The 27,836-nt window shown below is 46.3% G+C and overlaps 1 protein-coding gene and 1 long non-coding RNA gene across 5 annotated transcripts in view; one reads left to right on the forward strand and one right to left on the reverse strand.

Moving 5' to 3' along the window:
- Positions 1-27,836, reverse strand: part of LOC139273805 (uncharacterized) — a 37,409-nt gene that overhangs the window by 7,132 nt on the left and 2,441 nt on the right. For both annotated transcript variants that reach the window (XR_011595371.1, XR_011595370.1), the window contains exon 3: positions 10,147-10,322. This is a non-coding gene — a long non-coding RNA (uncharacterized lncRNA). The remainder of the gene's footprint in view (positions 1-10,146; positions 10,323-27,836) is intronic.
- On the forward strand, positions 59-27,816 carry LOC139273768 (zinc finger protein 239-like). Of its 3 annotated transcripts, XM_070890838.1 has the most exons (4): positions 59-148; positions 14,533-14,721; positions 23,735-23,880; positions 26,198-27,816. In XM_070890838.1, exon 4 carries the CDS (start codon positions 26,534-26,536, stop codon positions 27,257-27,259), a length of 726 nt encoding a protein of 241 aa, XP_070746939.1. In that variant the 5' UTR covers positions 59-148; positions 14,533-14,721; positions 23,735-23,880; positions 26,198-26,533; the 3' UTR covers positions 27,260-27,816. The 3 variants fall into 3 exon arrangements, with proteins under 3 accessions (XP_070746939.1, XP_070746938.1, XP_070746940.1); XM_070890837.1 differs by lacking the exon at positions 23,735-23,880; XM_070890839.1 differs by lacking the exons at positions 59-148; positions 14,533-14,721; positions 23,735-23,880 and adding an exon at positions 17,851-17,890.

Below are 27,836 nucleotides of genomic sequence, written 5' to 3' on the forward strand. Positions count from 1 at the left end.
GCGGGGTTTGAGGCGCCCCAATGAGCGGAGCTAAGGCCGTGTCTCTCTCACTGAGCATGCGCGAGCGGAGAAGACGGACGTCACTGGACCGGACTATTCAGGGAGGCGGTAGGAGATTGTGGGCGCGGGGGAGGATCTGGATCCGCAGGTGGGCCGGGGAACTTCACACACACATACACACCCCCGCTGTAGGCCTCAGGCGCAGAATCATAGCCCACAGGCCCCGGGTTTGTCCCGCGGTGACAGGCCCGGGTAGCGCGGTCACTGGCCTCCATTTTGCACAGGGCGGGGTCACGGCGCTTGCGCAATCTCCATGGCCAGAAACACTGAGTGGGCGGGGCTTCAGTGTCCCAGTGCCCGCGAGATGGAGTAACCTTGGCAACAGGCGCGTCATCACCTCACCACAGTAACCTGGGCAATAGGCGCGTCATCAGCTCACAATAGTAACCCTGGCAACAGGCGCGTCATCACCTCACCACCGTAACCAGGGCACAGGCTCTTCATCACCTCACAACACCATCCTGGATTTATATAGCGCCTTCAACCTAGTAAAATATCCAAAGGTGCTTGAGAGAAGCGTTATAAGAGAATAGTTTGTCACCGAAGCAGAGAGATTTAGAATCACAGAAATTTACAGCATGGAAGGAGACCATTTCAGCCCATCATGACCACGCCGGCCGACAAACAGCTATCCATCTTAATCCCACTTTCCAGCTCTTGGTCTGTAGCCCTGTAGGTTACGGCACTTCAAGTGCAGATCCAAGCACTTTTTAAATGTTATGATGGTTTCTGCCTCGACCACCCTTTCAGGCAGTGAGTTCCAGACTCCCACTAAATTCTGGGTGAAGAAATTTACGCTCTAATCCCCCTACCTGCAGAGTGAGGGAGTTTCAGAGTTTGGGGCCTAAAAACAGAAGGCAGGACCACCAATAGCGAACTGTTTATAATTTGGGATCCTCATGAGGGCAGAATTTAAGGAGATCAGATATATGGGGAGAGGGTTGGGCTTGTGAGGCTGAATGAGACTACAGAGATAGGGAGGGGCGAGGCCATGGAGGGATTTGTAAACAAGGATGAGAATTTTGAAAATGAGGTGTTGCAAAACTGAGCCAGTGTAGGTCAGCGAGCACAGGGGTAAGCGGGACTTGGTGCAAGTTAGGACGCCGAGTTTTGGATGACCTCAGGATAATGTAGGGTATATTGTGGGAGGCCAGCAGGAGTTTGTTGGAATAGTCAAGTCGAGAGGTAACAAAGGCATGCTTGATGGCTTCTGCAGCAGATGAGCTGAGACAGGAATGCAGACGGGCAATGTTATGGGGGTGAAAATGGGTGGTTTTAGTTAAGGTGCAGATATGTGCTCAGAAGCTCATTTCAGGGTCAAATATAAACCAAGTTTGTGATGAGTCTGGTTCAGCCTCAGGCAGATGCTAGAGAAAGAGATGGAGTCGGTGGCTAGGGAACGGATTTTGTGACAGGGAATTTTCTGCTCACCTGGTACTGGATGTCGTACAAGCACTCTGACAATTTAGAGATTGTGGAGGGGTTGAGAGAAGTGGTGGTGAGGTAGAGCTGGGTGTCGTTAGAATCATAGAATGGTTACAGCACAGAAGGAGGCCATTTGGCCCATCGAACCCTTGCCGGCTCTCTGCAAGAGCACCTCAGCTAGTCCCACTCATCTGCCTTTTCCCTGCAGCCCGACAGATTTCTCTCCTTCAGGTACTTATCCAACTCCCTTTTGAAAGCAGTGATTGACTCTGCCTCCACCACCCCTTCAAAAGCAGTGCATTCTGGATCCTGACAACTTGCTCTGGTTCTCGATCCTTCCACCAATGGGAACAATTTCTCTCTACTCTGTCCAGACCCCTCAGGATTTTGAACACCTCTATGAAATCTTCTCTGCTCTAAGGAGAACAACTCCAGCTTCTCCAGTTAATCCATGTTACTGAAGTCCCACATCCCTGGAATCATTCTCATAAATGCTGCAGCTCCTGACAGACCGCATTGCAGCACTGGAGCTGCGCATGGACTCACTCTAGAGCATCCGCAATGCTGAGGATGTCGTGAATAGCACGTTTAGTCAGTTGGTCACACCGCAGGTATAGGTTACTCAGGCAGATAGGGAATGGATGACGATCAGGCAGAGCAGTGGAAGGAAGGTAGTGCAGGGGTCCGCTGCGGTCATCTCCCTCCAAAACAGATATACCGTTTTGGATACTGTTGGGGGAGATGACTCATCAGGGGAAGGCAGCAGCAGCCAAGTTCATGGCACCATGGATGGCGCTGCTGCACAGGAGAGCAGGAAAAAGAGTGGGCAAGCTTTAGTGGTAGGGGATTCTATTGTAAGGGGAATAGATAGGCGTTTCTGCGGCCGCAATCGAGACTCCAGGATGGTATGTTGCCTCCCTGGTGCAAGGGTCAAGGATGTATCGGAGTGGCTGCCGGGCATTTTGGAGGGAGAGGGTGAACAGCCAGTTGTCGTGGTGCATATAGGTACCAACGATATAGGTAAAAAACGGGATGAGGTCCTACAAGCTGAATTTAGGGAGCTAGGAATTAAATTAAAAGGTGGACTTCAAAGTTGTAATCTCAGGATTGCTACCAGGGCCACATGCTAGTCAGAGTAGAAATAGCAGGATAGTTAAGATGAATACGTGGCTTGAGGAATGGTGCAAGAGGGAGGGATTCAAATTCCTGGGACATTGGAACCAGTTCTGGGGAAGGTGGGACTAGTACAAACTGGACGGTCTGCACCTGGGCAGGACTGGAACCAATGTCCCAGGGGGATTGTTTCCTAGTACTGTTGGGGAGGGTTTAAACTAATAAGGCAGTGGGATGGGAATCTATGCAGGGAGACAGATGGGAGTAAAATGGAGGCGGAAGCAAAAAGTAGAAAGGAGATAAGGAAAGGTGGAGGGCAGAGAAATCAAAGGCAAAAATCAAAAGCGGCCACATTACAACATAATTCTAAAAGGACAAAGAGTGTTAAAAAAACAAGCCTGAAGGCTCTGTGTCTCAGTGCGAGGAGCATTCGTAATAAGGTGGATGAATTAACTGCGCAGATAGCTGTTAACGGATATGATGTAATTGGGATTACGGAGACATGGCTCCAGGGTGACCAAGGGTGGGAACTCAACATCCAGGGATAATCAATATTCAGGAAGGATAGACAGAAAGGAAAAGGAGATGGGGTAGTGTTGCTGGTTAAAAAGGAAATTAACACAATAGTAAGGAAGGACATTAGCTTGGATGATGCGGAATTTGTATGGGTGGAGCTGCGGAACACCAAAGGGCAGAATACGCTAGTGGGAGAAGTGTACAGACCACCGAACAGTGGTAGTGAGGTTGGGGATGGCATCAAACAGTGCAATAAAGGTACAGCAGTTATCATGGGTGACTTTAATCTACATATAGATTGGGCTAACCAAACTGGTAGCAATACGGTGGAGGATTTCCTGGAGTGCATGGAGGGATGGTTTTCTAGCCCAATATGTCGAGGAACCAACTAGAGAGCTGGCCATCCTAGACTGGATGTTGTGTAATGAGAGAGGATTAATTATCAGTCTTGTTGTGCGAGACCCCTTGGGGAAGAGTGACCATAATACAGGAGAATTCTTCATTAAGAAAGAGAGTGACACAGTTAATTCAGAGACTAGGGTCCTGAACTTAAAGAAAGGTAACTTCGATGGTATGAGACGTGAATTGGCTAGGATAGACTGGCGAATGAAACTTAAAGGGCTGACGGTGGATAGGCAATGGCAGACTTTTAAAGATCACATGGATGAACTTCAACAATTGTACATCCCTGTCTGGTGTAAAAATAAAATGGGGAAGGTGGCTCACCCGTGGCTAACAAGGGAAATTAGAGATAGTGTGAAATTCAAGGAAGAGGCATATAAATTAGCCAGAAAAAGCAGCAAACCTGAGGACTGGGAGAAATTTAGAATTCAGCAGAGGAGGACAAAGTGTTTAATTAGGAGGGGGAAAATAGAGTATGAGAGTAAGCTTGCAGGGAACATAAAAATTGACTGCAAAAGCTTCTATAGATATAGGAAGAGAAAAAGATTAGTGAAGACAAATGTAGGTTCCTTGCAGTCAGAATCAGGTGAAATTATAATGGGGAACAAAGAAATGGCAGATCAATTGAACAAATACTTTGGTTCTGTCTTCACTAAGGAAGACACAAATAACCTTCCGGAAATACTAGGGGACCGAGGGTCTAGCGAGAAGGAGGAACTGAAGGAAATCCTTACTAGTCAAGAAATTGTGTTTGGGAAATTGATGGGATTGAAGGCCGATAAATCCCCAGGGCCTGATAGTCTGCATTCCAGAATACTTAAGGAAGTGGCCCGAGAAATAGTGGACACATTGGTGGTCATTTTCCAACATTCTATAGACTCAGGATCAGTTGCTATGGATTGGAGGGTAGCTAATGTAAGCCAACTTTTTTAAAAAGGAGGGAGAGAGAAAACAGGGGTTAGCTTGACATCGGTAGTGGGGAAAATATTGGAATCAATTATTAAAGACGTAATAGCAGCGCATTTGGAAAGCAGTGACAGGATAGGTCCAAGTCATCATGGATTTATGAAAGGGAAATCATGCTTGACAAATCTTCTACAATTTTTTGAGGATGTAACTAGTAGAGTGGATAAGGGAGACCCAGTGGATGTGGTGTATTTGGACTTTCAAAAGGCTTTTGGCAAGGTCCCACACAAGAGATTAGTGTGCAAAATTAAAGCACATGGTATTGGGGGTAATGTATTGACGTGGATAGAGAACTGGTTGGCAGACAGAAAAGAAAGAGTCGGAATAAACGGGTCCTTTTCAGAATGGCAGGCAGTGACTTGTGGGGTACTGCAAGGTTCAGTGCTGGGACCCCAGCTATTTACAATATACATTAATGATTTAGACGAAGGAATTGAATGTAATATCTCCAAGTTTGCAGATGACACTAAGCTGGGTGGCAGTGTGAGTTGTGAGGGGAATGCTAAGAGGCTGCAGGGTGACTTGGACAGGTTCGGTGGGTGGGCAAATGCATGGCAGATGCAGTATAATGTAGATAAATGTGACGTTATCCACTTTGGTGGCAAAAACAGAGAGACAGACTATTATCTGAATGGTGACAGATTAGGAAAAGGGGAGCTGCAACAAGACCTGGGTGTCATGGAACATCAGTCATTGAAAGTTGGCATACAGGTACAGCAGGCGGTGAAGAAGGCAAATGGCATGTTGGCCTTCATAGCGAGAGGATTTGAGTACAGGAGCAGGGAGGTCTTACTGCAGTTGTACAGGGCCTTGGTGAGACCACACTTTTAATATTGTGTCCAGTTTTGGTCTCCTAATCTGAGGAAGGACATTCTTGCTATTGAGGGAGTGCAGCGAAGATTCACCAGACTGATTCTCGGGATGGTGGGACTGACCTATCAAGAAAGACTGGATCAACTGGGCTTGTATTCACTGGAATTTAGAAAAATGAAAGGGGATCTCATCGAAACATATAAAATTCTGACGGGATTGGACAGGTTAGATGTAGGAAGAATGTTCCCGACGTTGGGGAAGACCAGAACCAGGGGTCACAGCCTAAGGATAAGGGGTAAGCCATTTAGGACTGAGATGAGGAGAAACTTCTTCACACAGAGAATTGTGAACCTGTGGAATTCTCTCCCACAGAAAGTTGTTGAGGCCAGTTCATTAGATATATTCAAAGGGGTGTTACATGTGGCCCTTACGACTAAAGGGATCAAGGGGTGTGAAGAGAAAGCGGGAAAGGGATACTGAGGTGAATGATCAGCCATGGCCTACTCCTGCACATATTTTCTATGTTCTATGTACATTGCACATACAAGTTCTTTGTGTTTCTTGGGTTAGATCATTAAGTCGCACACTTATCTTATTGACAGTTTGGGCATGAGGCTCTCGGATTTCCTCGATTTGCAGCATTTTTGCGTCCCCAATTTCTGACAACTGCGAAGTCCGATCGTTTTTCTTTCGCAAAAGGGTTCTCAAACGATGGGCTAAGTCTTGAACATCTTGGTCTATACTGGCTATGTCAAATGTGTTAACAGCTGCCACCCTTGTCGCATACCAATAGTGTGTGTCGGTTGTTGATAGACAATAGATAACATAAAAACCACACAGTCTCATGGTTCATTGTCGGACTATCTCGATCATATGTTCCATAAGTATCACCTCAGCGTCTAACCGTTGTGACTCTCTCGTCCCCATTTCGCTTAATGCCCTTTGTACTTGGTCCTCAATTGGCCCAATTAACTATCCAAATTCATTATATCTTCCCTTTGGCAGCTAAACTTTTAACTCCTTTCTCATGATATTTATTACCTTCGCAAATAATTACTTAATGAAACCCGCGCCCCAAATCTCACAGTTTGGACTGGGGTAATACAAAAGGTTCCTGTCGCAATGGGACAAGTCAGGTTGGTACCATACTGGTATTCCCGGTGTATGGTGCTGACACAATATTCACCTTCCCTCTTTATACAGATCATACAGGAAAATGCTGTCCCGCAATTACCTTCATGGTGCAATTCCATGTTATCCCATCCATCCGGGTTAATTTTCCGTGTTCATTGTATCCTACTAAATTTTCTCCGGCATGCTTGAGTAATACCCTACTATCTCTAACAGGGTGATGTCAGTCTGTTCCTGTAAATGACACTCGTGCCACCGGGTACACCTGTACCAACCTTCTGACTTGGCACAGAGTCTTAGTAAGTTGATAAGTGGACATTGCCCTAGGTCTTGATCAGTTACCCAGAAAGAGAGCTTTCCCTCTGCAATATGCTGCAGGTTTCCTTGGGCTTGTTCCACTTACCAAGATCCATACATTACTTCGAACCGTTTTGTTGAAGACTATTTGTTCTCCTTCTATAATCTTGTTTACCCCCTTTTAGCATTAAACCAGTTGCAACATATTAATCAGGCCTCACTGCCTCCTGTTATGATTCTCCCCAATAGTCTCGGCATCATTCTTAACAAGATACGATCAAGCCCATCACTCTCCCTGAATTCAGTGCAGGTTATACTGGCTGTTTTCCAAACTCCCTTGCTCATTCTCCTATGTAGCTGCGCTGTTTTAGGCTTGCACCACCCAGGTAGTCCCACTTTGGTCAGATTCAATATTACAGGTGCCACTTTGTGATGCACATCATGGTACAATATCACCTGAGTTGAGATTACCATTAGCCCATTTGTTGGCCCTGGGATGTGTTTATGACAAACAATTCGCTTTTCCCACAAATCTGTTTATTCGTTGGAGAAGGAGCCTTTGGATGAGTCTTTTTTTAAAACTACTGATTGTACAACCGCGGTCCCGTCCTTACACCCCTTGATATAATGGGCGGTTACAGCGGTATGATTACCATGCAGCTGTAAATGTACCCCTATCCTATACCCTCGGCCGTTCCCTACTTCGACCATTCACGATATGTCTCTTACTACTCTGTGAGATTGGCAGGGTTTGCGAGGTATGTCTGTGGACAGGAGGTAGTTCTAAATCTGGGACCCGAGGAGATTCTTCCAGTTCCCGTGTCCTGTCCACTTCCCTTTGGATCATACTGTTTCAAAGGTATTACCCACTGAGTTAAAACAGTTCACAGCTGCCTGTGAAGAGTTAACTTCCTTTGTTTCGAAAGCTGACAAACACAGACACCATTAATCATTGTCGACTTCAGCCTGCAGTCTTTGTCAGTTTAAACTCTCCAGTTAAAAATTTTACTTTTATAAAGTCTCCGTGTTTTTATTCTCAAAATTAACATTCAGTAAAACACCTTTGCACATAATAGTATTTCATCGTTTTCTCCCCAGTTACACATTGGTCAAAATTTTTAAAAAATCATACCAATTATTAATGTGAAATGCCTTATGTCCGGAACTAAAAACTCTCCACACAATTTACATCAACCAGAATTTGATCATGGCCATAATAAAAGTCTGGTTTTTAATAGGTTAATTAATCTCAGCAACTCCAATATTAAACTTCCCAATGCCACTTGGAAAAGGGGGAGGAGCCACAGCCAAACATGTTTTCTTAAAACTTTGCTGAAACATCAAAGAAAAACACGAACAGTAAGAAAGAAACATGATCTTCCCTTTTCTCCTTTTGATTCGGTCATAACTAGTTATCCATTATTCCTTAAATCAATTTTCATTTTCTGATCCCTATCATATCTCCTCTAAACCTCCCTTCAATTACTTTAAACCTATGCTCTTTGCTTGTTGACCTCTCCGCCAAGGGAAACAGGACCTTCCTATCACTCTATCTCGGCCCCACCTAATTTTATACACCTCAATAAATTCTCCCCTCAGGCCTCCTCTATTCCAAAGAAAAGAGACCCAGCATCTCTAATCTTTCTGCACAGCCAAATTCTCCAGTCCAGGCAACATTCTTGTCAATCTCCTCTGCACTCTTCAATGCAATCACATTTTTCCTGTAATGTGGTGGCCCAACTAGTTTTCTACAGTTCAAGCATGACGTCTCTGCTCCTGTATTCCATGCCGTGACTAATAAAGGCAAGTATTCCATATGCCTTCTTAACCACCTTATCTACCTAGCCTGCTAGCTTCAGGGGTCGGTGGACCTACACTCCAAGGTCCCTTTGCTCCTCTACACTTTTCAGTGTCGTACCATTTAATGTTAGTTTTATAATCTGCACCATAATCTGTTGCCCCTGTAGATTTTAGCACTTTTTGCTGTTAAATGCCTACAATTCATGGTTTGGATTCCCACTGAACATCTCCTTTTAGAATTGCTTCCTGCTTTTTTGTTGTTGAAACGGTCGCCATAGCAACTAACTTCGACCCCTCATTTTTTTGCATTACAAAGAGCCTTTCTCGCTCTACATTTCCACCACATTTGTCAGACTGTTACAGTTATAACAGACTTCGGGTGTCCTACCCCCGCTCCCCCCACCCCCCACGTTTCTAATTGATGGGGGCTGCTGGCGGGGGTAGAACACCCGAAGTCTGTTATAACTCTTGTTCCTTTTTGTGTGTCCTGATGGATGCTGTCATCATCACATCTACTGTCAGTTTATTTCGTCACTTTCTCAGTCAATAGTCTGGGCCATTTACTTAATTGATAATACATGTGAGTGACTAAAACGAGGGCTTCCTCCTCCTTTTGTTTCTTTTCCGACTCCAACCATTTTCTTTGTTCAGCGGGTGGGTCGTCTGGTTTCCAATTTTGTTTAATCATTATTTCAATTAGTTTTTAATTTTTGTCTGCTAGGTACCGTGTCAGGGATCCCTGGTCCCCACTCGAGTTTCTCACTTCCCATGGCTATAGGTTATCAGTGGTACGTGCCTGAGTGAGACTAATACTTGTAACCTATTGGTACATCCCTAGGCTTATATTCACTGGAATTTAGAAGAATGAGAGGGGATCTCATAGAAACATATTACAATTCTGATGGGATTGGACAGGTTAGATGCAGTAAGAATGTTCCAGATGTTGGGGAAGTCCAGAACCAGGGGTCACAGTATAAGGATAAGGGGCAAGCCATTTAGGACCGAAATGAGGAGAAACTTCTTCACTCAGAGAATTGTAAACCTGTGAAATTCTATACCACAGAAAGTTGTTGAGGCCAGTTCATTAGATATTTTCAAAAGGGAGTTAGATATGGCCTTTACGGCTAAAGGGATCAAGGGGTATGGAGAGAAATCAGGAATGGGGTACTGAAGTTGCATGATCAGCCATGATCATATTGAATGGTGGTGCAAGCCCAAAGGGCCAAATGGCCTACTCCTGCACCTATTTTCTATGTTTCTATGTTACTTACTTACTCCTCACGAGTGAGACCATTACTTGCAACCTTATCGGTGGTAAGCGGTACGTCCCTTACTTACCTGCCCTGAGTGAGACTAATACTTGCAACCTTATTGGTTGTCAGCAGTACGTCCCTTACTTACTCCTCATGAGTGAGACTATTACTTGCAATCTTATCAATTATCAATCGCAACGTTACACAGTCACACTTCTACATAACCAATCATAATTGTTTCACCTGAGATCTTCCGCTGACTACTTGAAGTCTCGGCCAGATCTGCAGATTCAGATCTTTCAGGCAGTTGACATCAGACAGATTTCTGCCCTTGTCCTAACTGTGCGTTGTAATTAAAGCATACTCACACCTTTGACATGGCTTCCATCAGCTGGTGTCCGCCGCCTGTTTGAGATCCTGCTCGCAGCGCCAATTGTAGTGGAATTTTTAAAATTAACACTCAACACCAGGTCTGGATTCGAAGATTCAAGTAGTCTTTAATTTCTTGCAAGGGAGAGACAAGTCTGCAGTCAATCGGTTGCTGAGCTGTCCTCAGAACAAAGAAAACACAGGGTTTTTAATACAGTTCCTCAGCCTATAATGGCCAGACATTCAATATATGAGACATACTTTGATTTGAATGGTCAAAACCCTTGTCACTCAAAGTAAAAGGTAGAATCCTGACCACGCCTATCTCCAGTATTTTTCCATAAACCTCACTGTGTCCCAAAAGTTCATTAGCACATTGGAATGTTATCTTATCTCTCTTGCCTTGACCAGATGGAGTTTTTCCATTGTGTCACTTTTGACCCCTTGCCCTGTTTATCTGCCCCTCTGGGTTTCCGGTGGTTCAACAGTTGGGCCTCCTGTAATTGGGCATCCTGTAATTGTCCTCAGGTTACACAGCTTGTAACAATTAATCATTCTGATATGTCATTTCCTTTTAAACACCCTTGTAAATTTGACCACTACAAAAGCCTATGTCAGCTCGTTTTAATTCCGAGATCCATTCTTAATGCTTTAATTATAACAGAGCTCATTAGCCCCACTTCAGCGAAGTCTAACAAGGCAAGGCAGTACGCATCAAATGGTACGACACTGAAAAGTGTACAGGAACAAAGGGCCCTTGGAGTGCAAGTTCACAGATCCCTGAAGGTAGCAGGCCAGGTAGATAAAATTGTTAAGAAGGCATGTGGAATACTTGCCTTTATTAGTCGAGGCATGGAATACAAGAGCAAGGAGGTTATGCTTGAACTGTATAAAACACTGGTCAGGCTGCAGCTGGAGTACTGTGTGCAGTTCTGATCACCACATTACAGGAAAGATGTGATTGCACTGGAACAGGTGCAGAGAAGATTGACAAGAATGTTACCTGGACTGGAGAATTTTGGCTATGAGAAAAGATTGGACATGCTGGGTCTGTTTTTTTCAGAATAGAGGAGGCTGAGGGGAGACCTGATTGAGGTGTATAAAATTATGAGGGGCCTGGATAGAGTGGATAGGAAGGATATGTTTCCCTTGGCGGAGGGGCTCAACAATCAGGCGACACAGATTTAAAGTAATTGGTTGAAGATTTAGAGGAGATATGAGGGCAAATTTCTTCACCCAGAGAGGTAGGGGTCTGGAACTCACTGCCTGAAAGGGTGGTAGAGGCAGAAACCCTCAACACATTTAAAAAATACTTGGATGTGCACTTAAGTGCCGTAACCTACAGGGCTACGGACCAAGAGCTGGAAAGTGGGATTATGCTGGATAGCTCTTGGTCGGCCGGCGCAGACACGATGGGCAGAATAAAGCTCCCTCTACACTGTCCCATCAAACACTCCCAGGGCAGGTGCGGCACTGATGCTGAGTGAAGTTCCCCTGAAGCCTTGCCCCTTGGGCCCCCGGATTGGTTGGAGGATCCGCCGCGCTCTCTGTCCTCCAGGCACCGCCCACTCACTGTGGCGCTGTGCGGATCACGTGGCTGTGGTCAAACGGAATCGGCTCGTGGCCAGGGTGGGCCACCCGGGACTCTTGGGGGTCGATTTTCCGGCTCGGCCCTGCTTGCATTCGGATGTTAAGCAAACATCACTCCCCCGCCCGGAGAGCTTCCGGGTCGGGAGAATCACCGCCCGCCACAGAGCCTCGGGTAAAGGCCGCCAGCGCGCAGGCGAGAGCGAGCCGGATGGATGGGGGAGTGGTCGTTGCTGACCATGCGCGGTGTGGTCGTGTGCTGACCATGGTCGGTGTGGTCGTGTGCTGACCATGTGCGGTGTGGTCATGTGCTGACCATGTGCGGTCTGTTCGTGTGCTGACCATGTGTGGTGTGGTCGTGTGCTGACCATGTGTGGTGTGGTCGTGTGCTGACCATGTGCGGTGTGGTCGTGTGCTGACCATGTGCGGTGTGGTCGTGTGCTGACCATGCTCGGTGTGTTCGTGTGCTGACCATGCGCGATGTGGTTGTGTGCTGACCATGTGCGGTGTGGTCGTGTGCTGACCATGCTCAGTGTGGTCGTGTGCTGACCATGCTCGGTGTGGTCGTGTGCTGACCATGCGCGATGTGGTTGTGTGCTGACCATGTGCGGTGTGGTCGTGTGCTGACCATGCTCAGTGTGGTCGTGTGCTGACCATGCTCGGTGTGTTCGTGTGCTGACCATGCTCGGTGTGGTCGTGTGCTGACCATGCGCGTTCTGTTCGTGTGCTGACCATGCGCGATGTGGTTGTGTGCTGACCATGTGCGGTGTGGTCGTGTGCTGACCATGTGCGGTGTGGTCGTGTGCTGACCATGCTCAGTGTGGTCGTGTGCTGACCATGTGCGGTGTGGTCGTGTGCTGACCATGTGCGGTGTGGTCGTGTGCTGACCATGCTCAGTGTGGTCGTGTGCTGACCATGCTCAGTGTGGTCTTGTGCTGACCATGCGTGGTGTGTTCGTGTGCTGACCACGCGCGGTGTGTTCGTGTGCTGACCACGTGCGGTGTGTTCGTGTGCTGACCATGCTCGGTGTGGTCGTGTGCTGACCATGTTCGGTGTGTTCGTGTGCTGACCATGTGCGGTGTGTTCGTGTGCTGACCATGTGCGGTGTGGTCGTGTGCTGACCATGTGCGGTGTGGTCGTGTGCTGACCATGTGCGGTGTGTTCGTGTGCTGACCATGTGCGGTGTGGTCGTGTGCTGACCATGCTCGGTGTGGTCGTGTGCTGACCATGCGCGGTGTGGTCCTGCCAACGACATCTTGTAATCTTGTATTATATTATATAATATATTGCTTTTCTCAAAAAATGTGACACTGAGCCACATATGGTGAAATTAGGGCAGGTGACCAAAAGCTTGGTCAAAGAGGTAGGTTGTAAGGAGCATCTTAAAGGAGGAAAGAGAGGTAGAGAGGCACAGCGGTTTAGGCAGTGAGTTCCAGAGCTTGGGGCCTCGGCAACAGAAGACAAGCCACCAATGGTTGAGTGATTATAATCAGGGATGCTCAAGAGGGCAGAATTAGAGGAGCGCAGACATGGTGGGGCTGGGGGCGGGGCGGGTTGTGGGGCTGGAGGAGATAACAGAGATAGGGAGGGGTTAGCTATGGAAGGAATTGTAAACAAGGATGAGAATCTTGAAATCGAGATGTTGCTTAACTGGGATCCAATGTCGGTCAGCGAGCACAGGGGTGATGGGTGAGCGGGACTTGGTGCGAGTTAGGACACGGGCTGCTGAGTTTTGACTGAGCTCAAGATTATGTCGGGTTGAATGTGGAAGGCCAGCCAGGACTGTGTCGGAATAGTCAAGTCTAGAGGTAACCGAGGAATGAATGAGGGTTTCAGCAGAGAATGAGCTGAGGCAAGGGCGGATACCGCCGATGTTATGGAGGTGGAAATAGGCAGTCTTGGTTATGCTGGCGATATGTGGTCGGAGCATTCTGGGAAGATCATCTGCCATTTTCATTGAATGAAAAAGCGCAGGAGGCCATTCGGCCATCATGCCTGTGCTGGCTCTATGGTAGAGCTATCCAGTTTGTTCCACTCCCCTGCTCTTTCCCCATAACTCTGCAAATATTGTCCCTTTAGTATTTATCCAATTCACTTTTGAAAGTTACTATTGAATCTGCTTCCACCACCCTATCAGGCAGTGCGTTCCAGATTGCAACAACTCGCTGCTTATAAAATGTTTCCTCATGTCGCCTCTGCTTCTTTTGCCAATCACCTGAACTCTGTGTCCTCATGTTACCAAACCTTCTGCCACTGGAAAGTGTTGCGCCTTATTTAGTCTATTAAAACTCTTCATGATTTTGAACACTCTATCAAATCTCCTCTATACCTTTTCTGCTTCAAGGAGAATAACCGCAGCTTCTCCAGTATCTCCACATAACTGAAGTCCCTCATACTTGGTACCATTCTAGTAAATCTCTTCTGCACCCTCTCTAAGGCATAGACATCCTTCTGAAAGTGTGGTGCCCACAATTGAACACAATGTGTCAGCTGAGGCCTAACCAGTGTTTTATAAAGGTTTAGCATAACTAAACATCAAATGCTGATATTTCTGTGATGGAGTTTAGACGGACGAGGTTTATCCAGTCAGTTGGATGTGAGCTGAAACATGTGCACTTGGAGCGGAGAGCCAGGGACACGCTGTGTAACCGGGCACAGTCACTCTGCACAGCCCACACATCACAAGTTTTCCACTTGGCCCAAAAGGAATATATTAAGTGCAACAATCCATTTGATTTGACTTTAAATAGTTTTGTTTATAAATTTAATCATGCTTCTCTAATTTTATTTATTAACTCAGATTCACGGCCTCATTTTATTTTTTCCTCTGAGCCCCTCAACTTCATCTGGCAGCATAATGTTGGCGAGTGGTGATTGATTGCCCTGGGAACCAACAGGAAGAGAGCTCGGAGGCCGGAGGGCCCAGGGAGCAGCGTGTTCTACAACCAATCGCAGTGTTTGAGGGGTGGATCCTGAGTCGGCCTGTCAGGTGAGTCAGTGTGAACCCCTGTTAAACAATTCCCTTGAGAAGGTGATGGTGAGCCGCCTTCTTGAACTGCTGTAGTTCGCGTGGTGAAGGTATTTTCACAGTGCTGTTAGTGAGGGAGTTCCAGGATTTTGACTCAGCGACGATAAAGGAACAGCGATATATTCCCATCAGGATGGTGTCTTGGTGGCTTGGAAGGGAACGTGGAGGTGGTGATGTTCCCATGTGCCTGCTGCCTGTGTCCTTCTAGCTGGTAGAGGTTGTGGGTTTGGCAGCTGCTGTCGAAGAAGCCTTGGGGAGTTGCTGCAGTGCATCTTGTAGATGGTACACACTGCAGCCACAGTGCGCTGGTGGTGGTGGGAGTGAATGTTTAAGGTGGTGGATGGGGTGTCAATGAAGCGGGCTGCTTTGTCCTGGATGTTGAGCTTCTGAGTGTTGCAGCTGCACTCTTACAGGCAAATGGAGAGTATTCCATCACACTCCTGACTTGTGCCTTGTCGATGGTGGAAAGGCTTTGGGGAGTCAGGAGTTAAGACACTCGCTGCAGATTATCCAGCCTCTGACCTGCTCTTGTAGCCACAGTATTTATGTGGCAGGTCCGTAAGGAGATAAGACACAAGAAATAAGAGGAGGAGTTGGCCATTCAGCCCCTCGAGCCTGCTCCGCCAGTCAATAAGATCCTCTGCCTCAACTCCACTTTCCTGCACTGTCCCCATATCTCTTGATTCCTTTTAATATTCAAAAATCTATCAATCTCTGTCTTGAATATACTCAACGACTGAGCCGCCACAGACCTCTAGAATAGAGAATTCCAAAGATTCACCACCCTCTGAGTGAAGACATTTCTTCTCATCGCGGTCCTAAATGGCCGACCCCTTATTCTGAGACTGTGACCTCTGGTTCTAGACTCCCCAGCCAGGGGGGAAACATCCTCCTTGTATCTACCCTGTCAAGTCCTGTAAGAATTGTGTATGTTTCAATGAGATCGCATCTCATCTAAACTCTAGAAAATATAGGCCTAGTCTACTCAATCTCTCCTCAGAGGACAATCCCCCTATCCCAGGAATCAGTCTGGTGAACCTTTGTTGAACTCTCTCTGTGGCAAGTATATCCTTCCTTAGGTAAGGAGACCAAAACTGTACACAATACTCTCGGTGTGGTCTCACCGTGGCTCTATATAATTACAGCAAGACATCTTTGCTCTTATGCTCAAATCCCCGTGAAATAAAGGCCAACATATCATTTCCTTTCTTAATTGCTTACTGTACCTGCATGTTAACTTTCAGTGATTTGTATGCAAGGACACCCGATCACCAACATTTCCCAATCTCTCACAATTTAAAAAAATACTCCGCTTTTCTATTTTTCCTACTAAAGTGGATAACCTCACATTTCTCCACATTATATTCCACTTGCCATGTTCTTTCCCACTCACGTAGCCTGTCTATATCCCCTTGAAGCCTCTTTGCAGCCTCCTCACAACTACATTCCCACCTAGCTTGTGTTATCAGCAAACTTGGATATATTACATTTGGTCCCCTCATCCCAATCATTGATATATATTGTGAATAGCTGAGGCCCCAAGCATTGATCCTTGCGGCACCCCACTAGTTACAGCCTGCCAACCTGAAAATGCTTTTTAATTTGGACCCCAACTCCTGAAACTCTTTCAGCAGAACCTCATTCCAAGTTCTACCTATGTCGTTGGCTCCTACATGGACCACGACAACTGATCTTCCCCTTCCCACTCCAAGTTCTTCTGCAGCCGTGAGGAGATTCTTTAACCCCGGCACCAGGCAGGCAACACAACCGTCAAAAATCCCGGTCGCGTCTGCAGAGAACAGTATCTATCCCTCTGACTATATTGTCCCCTGCCACAACTACATTCCTTTTCAAAGTGTCCAGGTAACTCACCCCCTCCCGGATACCCTGTAATATCTGCAACTCAGACTCCAGCTCAACAACTCTGAGCTGAAACTCCTCAAGATGCAGGTACTTCCTGCAAAGGTGTTTGCTCTCACAAACTCCCACATGCTGCAATTGTGGCACACCACCAGCACTGTCAGCCTTGTATCACCTTGTTCTATTTAATTAAATGTAATTACATTTGTATTTAAAGTAACTTAGTTTACAGTTTAGTTCTTTGACTTCTTACTTGATCTGCATTTAGTAATGGATAATGACATTAAATATTTACCTGTAACACAAAACACTACAAACAGTGTGGGCAAAAAACTGCAACTCCTTCCCCCTCTTCTCCCAATTCCCACTCTTTCCAAGTTCCCAAATAAACCATTCTGTTTAAGTGCACTCCGTTTAAGACCGCTCTATGCAGACCACTCAAGGAGTGGTGAGGGAGTCCACAACATGGGGAAATAACCTTCAAATCAGAGCTAGGCCGTTCAGGGTGATGTCAGGAAGCACTTCCTCACACAAATGCTGAGAGGCTGTTTCTCTTGGCTCAGAGTCTAGAACTAGGGGGTCACAGTTTCAGGCTAAGGCCCAGAGATGACCGAGATGAGGAGAAATTTCTTCATTTAGAGGGTAGTGAATCTTTGGAATTCTCTTCCCCAGATGCTCAGTCATTGAGTATATTCAGGGCTGAGATCGATAGATTTTTGGACACTAAAGAAATCAAGGGATACGGGGATAGGGCGGGAAAGTGGAGCTGAAATACAAGATCAGACTTGATCTTATTGAATGGCGGAGCAGGCTCGAGGGATCGCATGGCCCACTCCTGCTCCTATTTCATATCCTCTTATATTCTTCAAGGATAGTGGAAATCCAGAACTCTGTTCCCAATAAAACTGAGGCTGGGAGATAATTGAAAATTACAAAACTGAGATTGATGGATTCTCCTTAGGCAAGGGTATTAAGGGCGATGGAACCAAGACAGGTAGACGGAATTAAAATACTGATCAGCCATGATTTAATTGAATGGCGGAACAGGCTCAAAGGGCCGAATGGTCTTTTCCTGTTCCTATGTTCCTACAGTGATGACATTTGTAAACTCCTTTTACAGGGGATTAGGTGGTGAGGATATGCAGACGGGATTAAACCTGGGTCTGTCCTGTTAATGTGACTCAGTCACACTGGGCGTTACCTTTACCCACTGAGCCATTGGGAGGAGGGATCAGTGACCCTGCTGGAAAATGCACGTATGAGGCCTCAGGTGAGGATAGTGGAATAGCCTGTCGACACTCACTGTCGAGGTTCACACATGGAGATTGGGCACATGGGTCACATATTAGAGAGAAACTGGTGAGTGTAGAACTGAACCCAGCCAGAGTCAGCACCTTCAGGGGAGGAGAGGGAGGGGAACCAGTGAGTGCAGAACTGAACCCAGCCAGAGTCAGCACCTTTAGGGGAGGAGAGGGAGGGGATTCAGTGAGTGTAGAACCGAACCCAGCCAGAGTCAGCACCTTCAGGGGTAGAGTGAAGAGAAGGGTAAAATAGTAGCAATTTGTGCAATGTGCCTTGTTCTCTCCCTGGATCTTAAACTACTGAACTCACTCTTCCTCTAAAACTTCAGCTTGGTGGCCCTCAGTCCCAACTCCTTCATTTACCTCCTCTTCTCTCCTCCTCTTTCCCCCTTGGTTGTGTTCCACACTCTGGGCCCTGGGCCTTCCCCGGGGATTCTCTGTATGAACAGGGCGGGATGTGTGTTGAGACAGGATGTCCCAGCTCTCCACCTTTAAAGGGACAAGGAGAGGACCAGCTGGGCTGAATGGCCCTGTTTATGACATCACTGCAGTGCCTAGCAACCAACCTCCCTGAGCTCTGCTCATTATGGGTTGGCAGTGTTTGATGGGACAGTGTAGAGGGAGCTTTACTCTGTATTTAACCCATGCTGTACCTGACTGCACAGTGCTTCAGGCAGACAATATGATCTCAGAATACCCCATTCCCCAGCACTGACATCTGTCACCTCGATGTGAACATCATTTAACACAAAGATAAAAAAAACGCATCAGTTCCTCCCCCGGACATAGATCCGAAGGGACAGTGAGTGTCCGAAACATTGTTGTACAGTGTGCTCGATAGTTCCTCCCTGGGTCTGAGCCTTTTGGTGATGATTTGAATTTGATGTCCTCGAGTTACTGACTCTCCAACTGGTGGAAATAGTTTTTCCTCATTTACCTGATCAAACTTTGAACACCTCCCTCAGATCTCCAATTACCCTTTGTTCTAATGAAAAGAGCCCCAGTTTCTCCAATCTCCCCTGATAACTAAAGCCTCTCTTCCCTGGTATCATCTCAGTGAATCTCTCTGCACCCTCTCCATGGCCTCCACATCCTTCTTGGTGTAAGATCCCCAAAACCTGACACAATATTCGAACTGCAGTCCAACCAATGATTTGTACAGGTTTACATGACCTTTGCCCTTTTGTACTCCACAGCCCTATTTATAAAACCTAGGATCCCATGTGTTTTTTAACCACTTTATCAACTTGTCCTCCTACTTTTAAAGATTTGTGTATCTGAACCCCTTGTAGGTTTTAGAGATAACATAAGAACATAAGAATTAGGAACAGGAGTAGGCCATCTAGCCCCTCGAGCCTGCTCCGCCATTCAATAAGATCATGGCTGATCTGGCCGTGGACTCAGCTCCACTTACCCGCCCTCTCCCCGTAACCCTTAATTCCCTTATTGGTTAAAAATCTATCTATCTGTGACTTGAATACATTCATGAGCTAGCCTCAACTGCTTCCTTGGGCAGAGAATTCCACAGATTCACAACCCTCTGGGAGAAGAAATTCCTTTTCAACTCGGTTTTAAATTGGCTTCCCCGTATTTTGAGGCTGTGCCCCCTAGTTCTAGTCTCCCCGACCAGTGGAAACAACCTCTCTTCCTTTAACATAACATGGCTAAAATACATCTCATGGGATTAAGGGTAATATATTATCATGGATTGATGATTGGTTAATGGACAGAAAACAGAGTAGGAATAAACGATACTTTTTCATAGAATCATAAAAATGTACAGCACGGAAGGAGGCCATTTCGGCCCATCGTGTCCGCGCCAGCCGACCAAGACCTTTGCTTAAAAAGGGAGAAAGGGATAGACCAAGTAATTACAGGCCAGTCAGCTAACCTCAGTGGTGGGAAAAGTATTGCAAAAAATCCTGACGGAAAGAATAAATCTTCATTTGGAAAGACATGGATTAATCAAGGACAGTCAGCATGGATTTGTTAAGGGAAGGTCGTGCCTGACTAACTTGATTGAATTTTTCAAGGAGGTAACCAGGAGGGTCGATGAGATCAGTGCATATATTGTCGTGCACGTGAATTTTAGCAAATCTTTTGATCAGGTCCCACATGGCAGACTGGTTACGAAAGTAAAAGCCCATGGGATCCAAGGTAAAGAGGCAAGTTGGATCCAAAATTGGCTCAGAGGAAGGAAGCAAAGGGTAATGGTTGATGGGCGTTTTTATGACTGGAAGGCTGTATCCAGTGAGATTCTGCAGGGCTCAGTGCAGGGTCCCTTGCTTTTTATGGTATGTATCAATGACTTAGACTTGAATGTTGGGGATATGATTAGGAAGTTTGCAGATGACACTAAAATAGGCTGTGTAGTTGATAATTAAGAAAGCTGCAGAACAGTGATAAATGGAATTCAATCCGGAGAAGTGCGAGGTAATGCATTTGGGGAAGTCTAACAAGACAAAGGAATACACATTAACTGGTACGGCATTGAAAGGTGTAGAGGAACAAATGGACCTTGGAGTGCAGGTTCACAGATCCCTGAAGGTAGCAGGCCAGGTAGATAAGGTGATTAAGAAGGCATATGGAATACTTACCTTTATCAGTCGAGGCATGGAATACAAGAGGCAAGGACGTATGCTTGAACTGCATAAAACACTGGTTAGGCTGCAGCTGGAGTACTGTGTGCAGTTCTGGTCACCATATTACAGGAAAGGGTGCAGAGGAGATTTACCAGATTGTTGCCTGGTCTGTAGAACTTTGGCTATGAGGAAAGATTGGATAGTCTAGGTCTGTTTTCTTTGGGACAGAGCAGGCTGAGGGGAGACCTGATTGAGGTGTATAAGATTATAAGGGGCCTGGATAGAGTGGATAGAAAGGACCTGTGTTCCTTGGCAGAGGGTTCAACAACCAGAGGGCCAGATTTAAAGTAATTGCATGGAAGTATAGAGGAGACATGAGGGGAAATTTATTTACCCAAAGGGTGGTGGGAGTCTGGAAACATAGAAACATAAAAAATAGGTGCAGGAGTAGGCCATTCGGCCCTTTGAGCCTGCACCACCATGCAATAAGATCATGGCTGATCATTCACCTCAGTACCCCTTTCCTGCTTTCTCTCCATACCCCTTGATCCCTTTAGCCATAAGGGCCATATCAAACTCCTTCTTGAATATATCTAACGAACTGACATCAACAACTCTATGCGGTAGAGAATTCCACAGGTTCACAATTCTCTGAGTGAAGAAGTTTTTCCTCATCTTGGTCCTACATGGCTTACCCCTTAGTCTTACTCTGTGACCCATGATTCTAGACTTCCCCAACATTGGGAACTTTCTTCCTGCATCTAACGGTCAGAATTTTATATGTTTCTATGAGATCCCCTCTCATTCTTCTAAACTACAGTGAATACGGGCCCAGTCGATCCAGTCTCTTCTCATATGTCAGTCCTGCCATCCCGGGAATCAGTCTGGTGAACCTTCGCTGCACTCCCTCAATAGCAAGAACGTACTTCCTCAGATTAGGAGACCAAAACTGAACACAATATTCGAGGTGTGGCCTCACCAAGGCTCTGTACAACTGCAGTAAGACCTCCCTGCTCCTAAACTCAAATCCTCTAGCTATGAAGGACAACATGCCATTTGCCTTCTTCACCGCCTGCTGTACCTGCATGCCAACGTTCAATGACTGATGTACCATGACACCCAGGTCTCGTTGCACCTCCCCTTTCCCTAATCTGCCCGCCATTCAGATAATAATCTGCCTTCATGTTTTTGCCACCGAAGTGGATAACCTCACATTTATCCACATTATACTGCATCTGCCATGCATTTGCCCACTCACCTAACCTGTCCAAGTCACCCTGCAGCCTCTTAGCATCCTCCTCACAGCTCACACAGCCACCCAGCTTAGTGTCATCTGCAAACTTGGAGATATTACACTCAATTCCTTCATCTAAATCATTGATGTATATTGTAAATAGCTGGGATTCCAGCACTGAGCCCTATGGTACCCCACTAATCACAGCCTGCCATTCTGAAAAGGACCCGATTATCCCGACTCTCTGCTTGCTGTCTGCCAACCAGTTCTCTATCCACGTCAATACATTACCCCCAATATCATGTGCTTTAATTTTGCACACCAATCTCTTGTGTTGGACCTTGTCAAAAGCTTTTTGAAAGTCCAAATACACCACATCCACTGGTTCTCTCTTGTCCACTCTACTAGTTACATCCTCAAAAAATTATAGAAGATTTGTCAAGCATGATTTCCTTTCATAAATCCATGCTGACTTGGACTGATCCTGTCAATCCTTTCCAAATGCGCTGCTATTTCATCTTTAATAATTGATTCCAGCATTTTCCCCACTACCGATGTCAGGCTAACCGGTCTATAATTCCCCGTTTTCTCTCTCCCTCCTTTTTTAAAAAGTGGTGTTACATTAGCTATCCTCCAGTCCATAGGAACTGATCCAGAGTCGACAGACTGTTAGAAAATGATCACCAATGCATCCACTATTTCTAAGGCCACTTCTTTAAGTACTCTGGGCTGCAGACTATCAGGCCGTGGGGATTTATCAGCCTTCAATCCCATCAATTTCCCTAACACAATTTCCTGACTAATAATAATTTCCTTCAGTTCCTCCTTCTCGCTAGATCCTCGGTCCCCTAGTATTTTCGGAAGGTTATTCGAGTCTTCCTTCGTGAAGACAGAACCAAAGTATTTGTTCAATTGGTCCACCATTTCTTTGTTCCCCATTATAAATTCACCTGATTCTGACTGCAAGGACCTACATTTGTCTTCACTAATCTCTTTCTCTTCACATATCTATAGAAGCTTTTGCAGTCAGTTTTTATGTTCTCAGCAAGCTTCCTCTTATACTCTATTTTCCCCCTCCGAATTAAACACTTTGTCCTCCTCTGCTGGATTCTAAATTTCTCTCAGTCCTCAGGTTTGCTGCTTTTTCTGGCCAATTCATATGCCTCTTCCTTAGACTTAACACTGTCCCTAATTTCCCTTGTTAGCCACGGTTGAGCCACCTTCCCCGTTTTATTTTTACTCCAGACAGGGATGTACAATTGTTGAAGTTCATCCATGTGATCTTTAAATGTTTGCCATTGCCTATCCACCACCAATCCTTTAAGTATCATTTGCCAGTCTATTCTAGCCAATTCACGTCTCATACCACCGATGTTACAAGGCATTAGCTAGAATCTAACACCCCTTTCCTTTTCTGCTTCTCTACTGCTTTTACATTTTTACCATTTAATGTACTTTTCCTCACACATTTTGGGACAAAGAAATATCACCTCACAATTATCTCGGTTACATTTCATCTGACATCTACCCACCCTATTTACAAACCTGTGTATTCATACTGAAACTACTTACAGTCATTTCACAGTTGGCCATCGTCCCTTTTTTGGTCTCCTCTGGAGATTTTGATCGTGTGCCCCATATATTCAAGCCCAGATCATTTCTCTATATTGAGCAGAGCAATGGTCCCAATACTGACCCTGGGGACACCACTGTTTACATCCCTCCAGTCTGAAAAACCTCCATTAACCACTACTCTCTGTTTTCTGCCCTTTACCCAACATCCTCTCCACGCTGCCCCACTCCCTTTAATACCGTGATTTGATCAACAAGCCTCCTGTCCGGCACCTTATCAAACACCCTTTGACAATCCATCTACACAACATCCTCTGCATTTCCTTTCTCACTGCACTGTGTTATTTCCTCAAATAATCCCTGCTGTCTGTCCTGCACTAATCCATTTCACTACCAAATGTTGCAATGTTTGCTCCACCCCACAGGGTTTTTATTGTTGAAAGCCACAACAGAAAGGTCCACAAAGCGGTGACTCGTCAGGGAGCGTCTGCAAATGAAGCAGAAACATGGAGTGGTCAGGGAGCATCTGTAAATGAAGGAGAAATGGTGACAGACCGGTCTGTAAATGAAGGTGAATTGGTGATTGGTCAGGGAGCATCTGTCATTGAGGGAGAAATGGTGAATGGTCAGGGAGTGTCTGTAAATGAAGGAGAATTGGTGATTGGTCAGGGAGCATCAGTAAATGAAGGAGAATTGGTGACAGACCAGGGAGGGTCTGTAAATGAAGGAGAAATGGAGACTGTTTCCCTCTCTCTCTCTTGTCCCCTGTCATATGCAATGTGTGTGGAGGATTTTTATGAAATCGGATCAAAAAAGATAAATTATGCAGAAAATAACTGATGTCACATCTTATGTGATATAGTTATATTACGGGATGGTTCAAAGGAACTTCTTTGTCCATATTTGTAAAGCAACAAAGAGTGGGCGGGGCTTCAGGGTCCCAGTGACCGGGAGAGAAAATCATTGACTCATTGATTTTGTTCTCACTCTGCACACAGGGGCTTTCTCAGCATCTCTCCTGAAGGCGCTGGTAAATGCTGGGGAGACAGTTTACAGCCCATAGAATTGTAACAGATGGGCCCAGATTTAGATCCCCTTGTTCTCAGAGCTGCTTAAGTCCCACTCCAGAGACTTGAGCACAAAAATCCAGGCTGGCACTCCAGTGCAGCACTGCACTGTCAGAGGTGTCGTCTCTTGTGATGCGACGTTAAACCGAGGACCCGACTGCAACTAGAGTGGATTTAAAAGATCCCATGGCACTATATTGAAGAAGAGCAGGGGAGTTACCTCAAAGTCCTGGCCAATATATATCCCTCAATCAACATCACTAAAATACGTTATCTGTTCATTGCTGTTTGTGGGAGCTTTCTGTGCACAAATTAATTGCCTCATTTCCTACTTTAAAATCGGAAATACAACACCTGCCCTTTCACCTCCTCCCTTCCCACCGTCCAGGGCCACAGACACTCCTTCCAGGTGAAACAACGATTTATTGTACTATTTTGAATTTAGTATACTGTATTCGCTGCTCGTGATGCAGTGTCCTCGACATTGGAGAGACCAAATGCAGATTGGGTGATCGCATCGCGGAATACCTTCGTTCAGTCGCAAGCATGACTCTGAGTTTCCGATCGCTTGTTACTGAAATTCTCCGGACCACTCCCACTCTGACCTCGCTGTCCTCGGCCTCCTCCACTGTTCTAATAAAGCTCGAGGCACAGAATTTCATCTTCCGGACTCAACATTGATTTCCACAATTTCACCATAACCACTGCTCCCATTGTTTAGTACAGCAGCTGTTGGTAATGATCTCCTATTACCATTTACACCTCCTCCAGACCCATCTTTTGTTTCTTGTCCCATCACCATCTCCTTTTGCCTTGCTCCATCATCCCTTTTGTCATTTAATCACTCCTGTCTTTCCTCCCCTTTCCCTGCCTCTGCACTTATTTAAAACTTATATTCAAGACTGAGATAGACAGATTTTTGGAGTCTCGGGGAATCAAGAGATAGGGAGATGGGGCGGGAAAGTGGAGTTGAGGTTGATGATCAGCCATGATCTTATTGAATGGCGGAGCAGGCTCGAGGGGGCGGAGGGCCGACCCCTGCTCCTATTTTCCAGTTCTGATGAAAAGAAAGTGACCTGATACCTTAACTCTAATTTCTATCTCGACAGATGTTGCCTGAGTATTTCCATTATTTTCTGTTATATTTCAGGTTACCAGTGAGTGTACAACTGAAACCTGCCAGAGTCATCACCTTCAGGGGAGGAGAGGGAGGGGAACTAGTGAGTGTAGCACTGAAACCTGCCAGAGTCAGCACCTTCAGGGGAGGAGAGGAAGGGGAACCAGTGAGTGTAGAACTGAACCCAGCCAGAGTCAGCACCTTCAGGAAAGGAGAGGGAGGGGAACCAGTGAGTGTAGAACTGAACCCAGCCAGAGTCAGCACCTTCAGGGAAGGAGAGGGAGGGGAACCAGTGAGTGTCGAACTGAAACCTGCCAGAGTCAGCACCTTCAGGGGAGGAGAGGAAGGGGAACCAGTGAGTGTCGAACTGAAACCTGCCAGAGTCAGCACCTTCAGGGGAGGAGAGGAAGGGGAACCAGTGAGTGTCGAACTGAAACCTGCCAGAGTCAGCACTTTCAGGGGAGGAGAGGGAGGGGAACCAGTGAGTGTAAAACTGCACCCAGCCAGAGTTGGTGGTGAAAACTGGGAGCGGAGGACAAACTGTCTTGAGACGTGCGATGTGTTTGGCTTTCAGCACAGGGAGGAGGGAGAGTGCGGAACGGGGATTTGCAGCTTTGGGGAAACAAGAGAGGAAAGAATGTTCCATAGAAACTAGAATTGTCTGTTCTGTACTTAGTGATGAGTTCTGTAATCTCCTTTTACAGAGTATTAGAAGGGGAGATTTTCAGACAGGAAACATAAACCAAACATCACATCAAGATCTGACAGAGTCACTTGATTCCTCCGGACCTGAATATCATCGGCCTTTGAATATGGCAGGAGAATTATTTGCTTGTTCTGTCTTTAGGAAAAGATTTCACAAATCGGCGTGACTAGAGAAGCACCGAGACACACACACCCGCGTGAGTGTTCCAGTGCACTGACTGTGGAAGGAGCTTTAACCAGTTACACAACCTGAAAAAACATCGCACCATTCACAGCACGGAGAAACCATTACACGTGTTGTGTGTGTGGATGAGGCTTCAACTGATCATCCAACCATGGAGAGTCACAAAGACACCTGCACCACGGAGAAACCGTGGAAATGTGGGGACTGTGGAAAGGGATTCAGTTACCCGTCTGAGCTGGAAACTCATCGACGCAGTCACACCAGGGAGAGACCGTTCACCTGCTCCATGTGTGGGAAGGGATTCACTCGGTCATCCCATCTGCTGACACTCCAGCGAGTTCACACTGGGGAGAGGCCGTTCATCTGCACTGACTGTGGGAAGCTTTTCACTCAGTCATCCAACCTGCTGACACACCAACAAGTTCACACTGGGGCGAGCCCATTCACTTGCTCCATGTGTGGAAAGGGATTCCCTTCATCATCAACCCTGCTGACACACCAGCGAGTTCACACTGGGGAGAGGCCGTTCATCTGCTCTGACTGTGGGAAGCATTTCACTCAGTCATCCAACCTGCTGACACACCAGCAAGTTCACACTGGGGAAAGGCCATTCACCTGCTCTGGGTGTGGGAAGGGATTCGCTCAGTCATCCAACCTTCTAAAGCACCAACGTATTCACACTGGGAAGAGGCCTTTCACCTGCTCTGAGTGTGGGAAGGGATTCACTCAGTTATCTCACCTGCTGACAAACCAGGGAGCTCACACTACAGAGAGACAGTTCACCTGTGAGTGTGGGAAGGGAATCAATTTGTCATCCGACCTGCTAAAGCACCAGCGAGTTCACATTGGGGATAGACCGTTCACCTGCTCTGAGTGAGGGAAGGGATTCACTCAGTCATCCAACCTGCTGACACACCAGCGAGTTCACACTGGGGAGAGGCCGTTCACCTGCTCTGAGTGTGGGAAGGGATTCGCTCAGTCATCCAGTCTGTTGAAACACCACCGAGTTCACACTGGGGAGAGGCCATTCACCTGTTTGGAGTGTGGGAAGGGATTTACTAGTTCATCCAACCTTCTAACGCACCAGCGTATTCACACTGGGGAGAGACCGTTCACCTGCTCTGAGTGTGGAAAGAGATTCATTAGTTCATTTAACCTTCTATCGCACCAGCAAGTTCACACCACGGAGAGCCCATTCACCTGCTCTGAGTGTGGGAAGAGATTCACTCATTCATCCATCCTGCTGACACACCAGCAAGTTCACAAGTGACTGCAGGGGTGGGAGTCTACTATTATTGCTGCTGTTAATCACATCCCGGCTGAACCATGTTCATTCTGACAGTTGGGGTTTGTTTCTGCTGATGTTAATAACCCCTGTAACTGGGCTGCTGTTTAATATTTTGATATTTCAAATAAAACAGTGTCGATATTTAATGTTCCAAGATAAGAGGAGA

The sequence above is a fragment of the Pristiophorus japonicus genome, chromosome 9 (assembly GCF_044704955.1).
Source record: "Pristiophorus japonicus isolate sPriJap1 chromosome 9, sPriJap1.hap1, whole genome shotgun sequence".
NCBI classification, from domain to species: Eukaryota; Metazoa; Chordata; class Chondrichthyes; family Pristiophoridae; genus Pristiophorus; species Pristiophorus japonicus.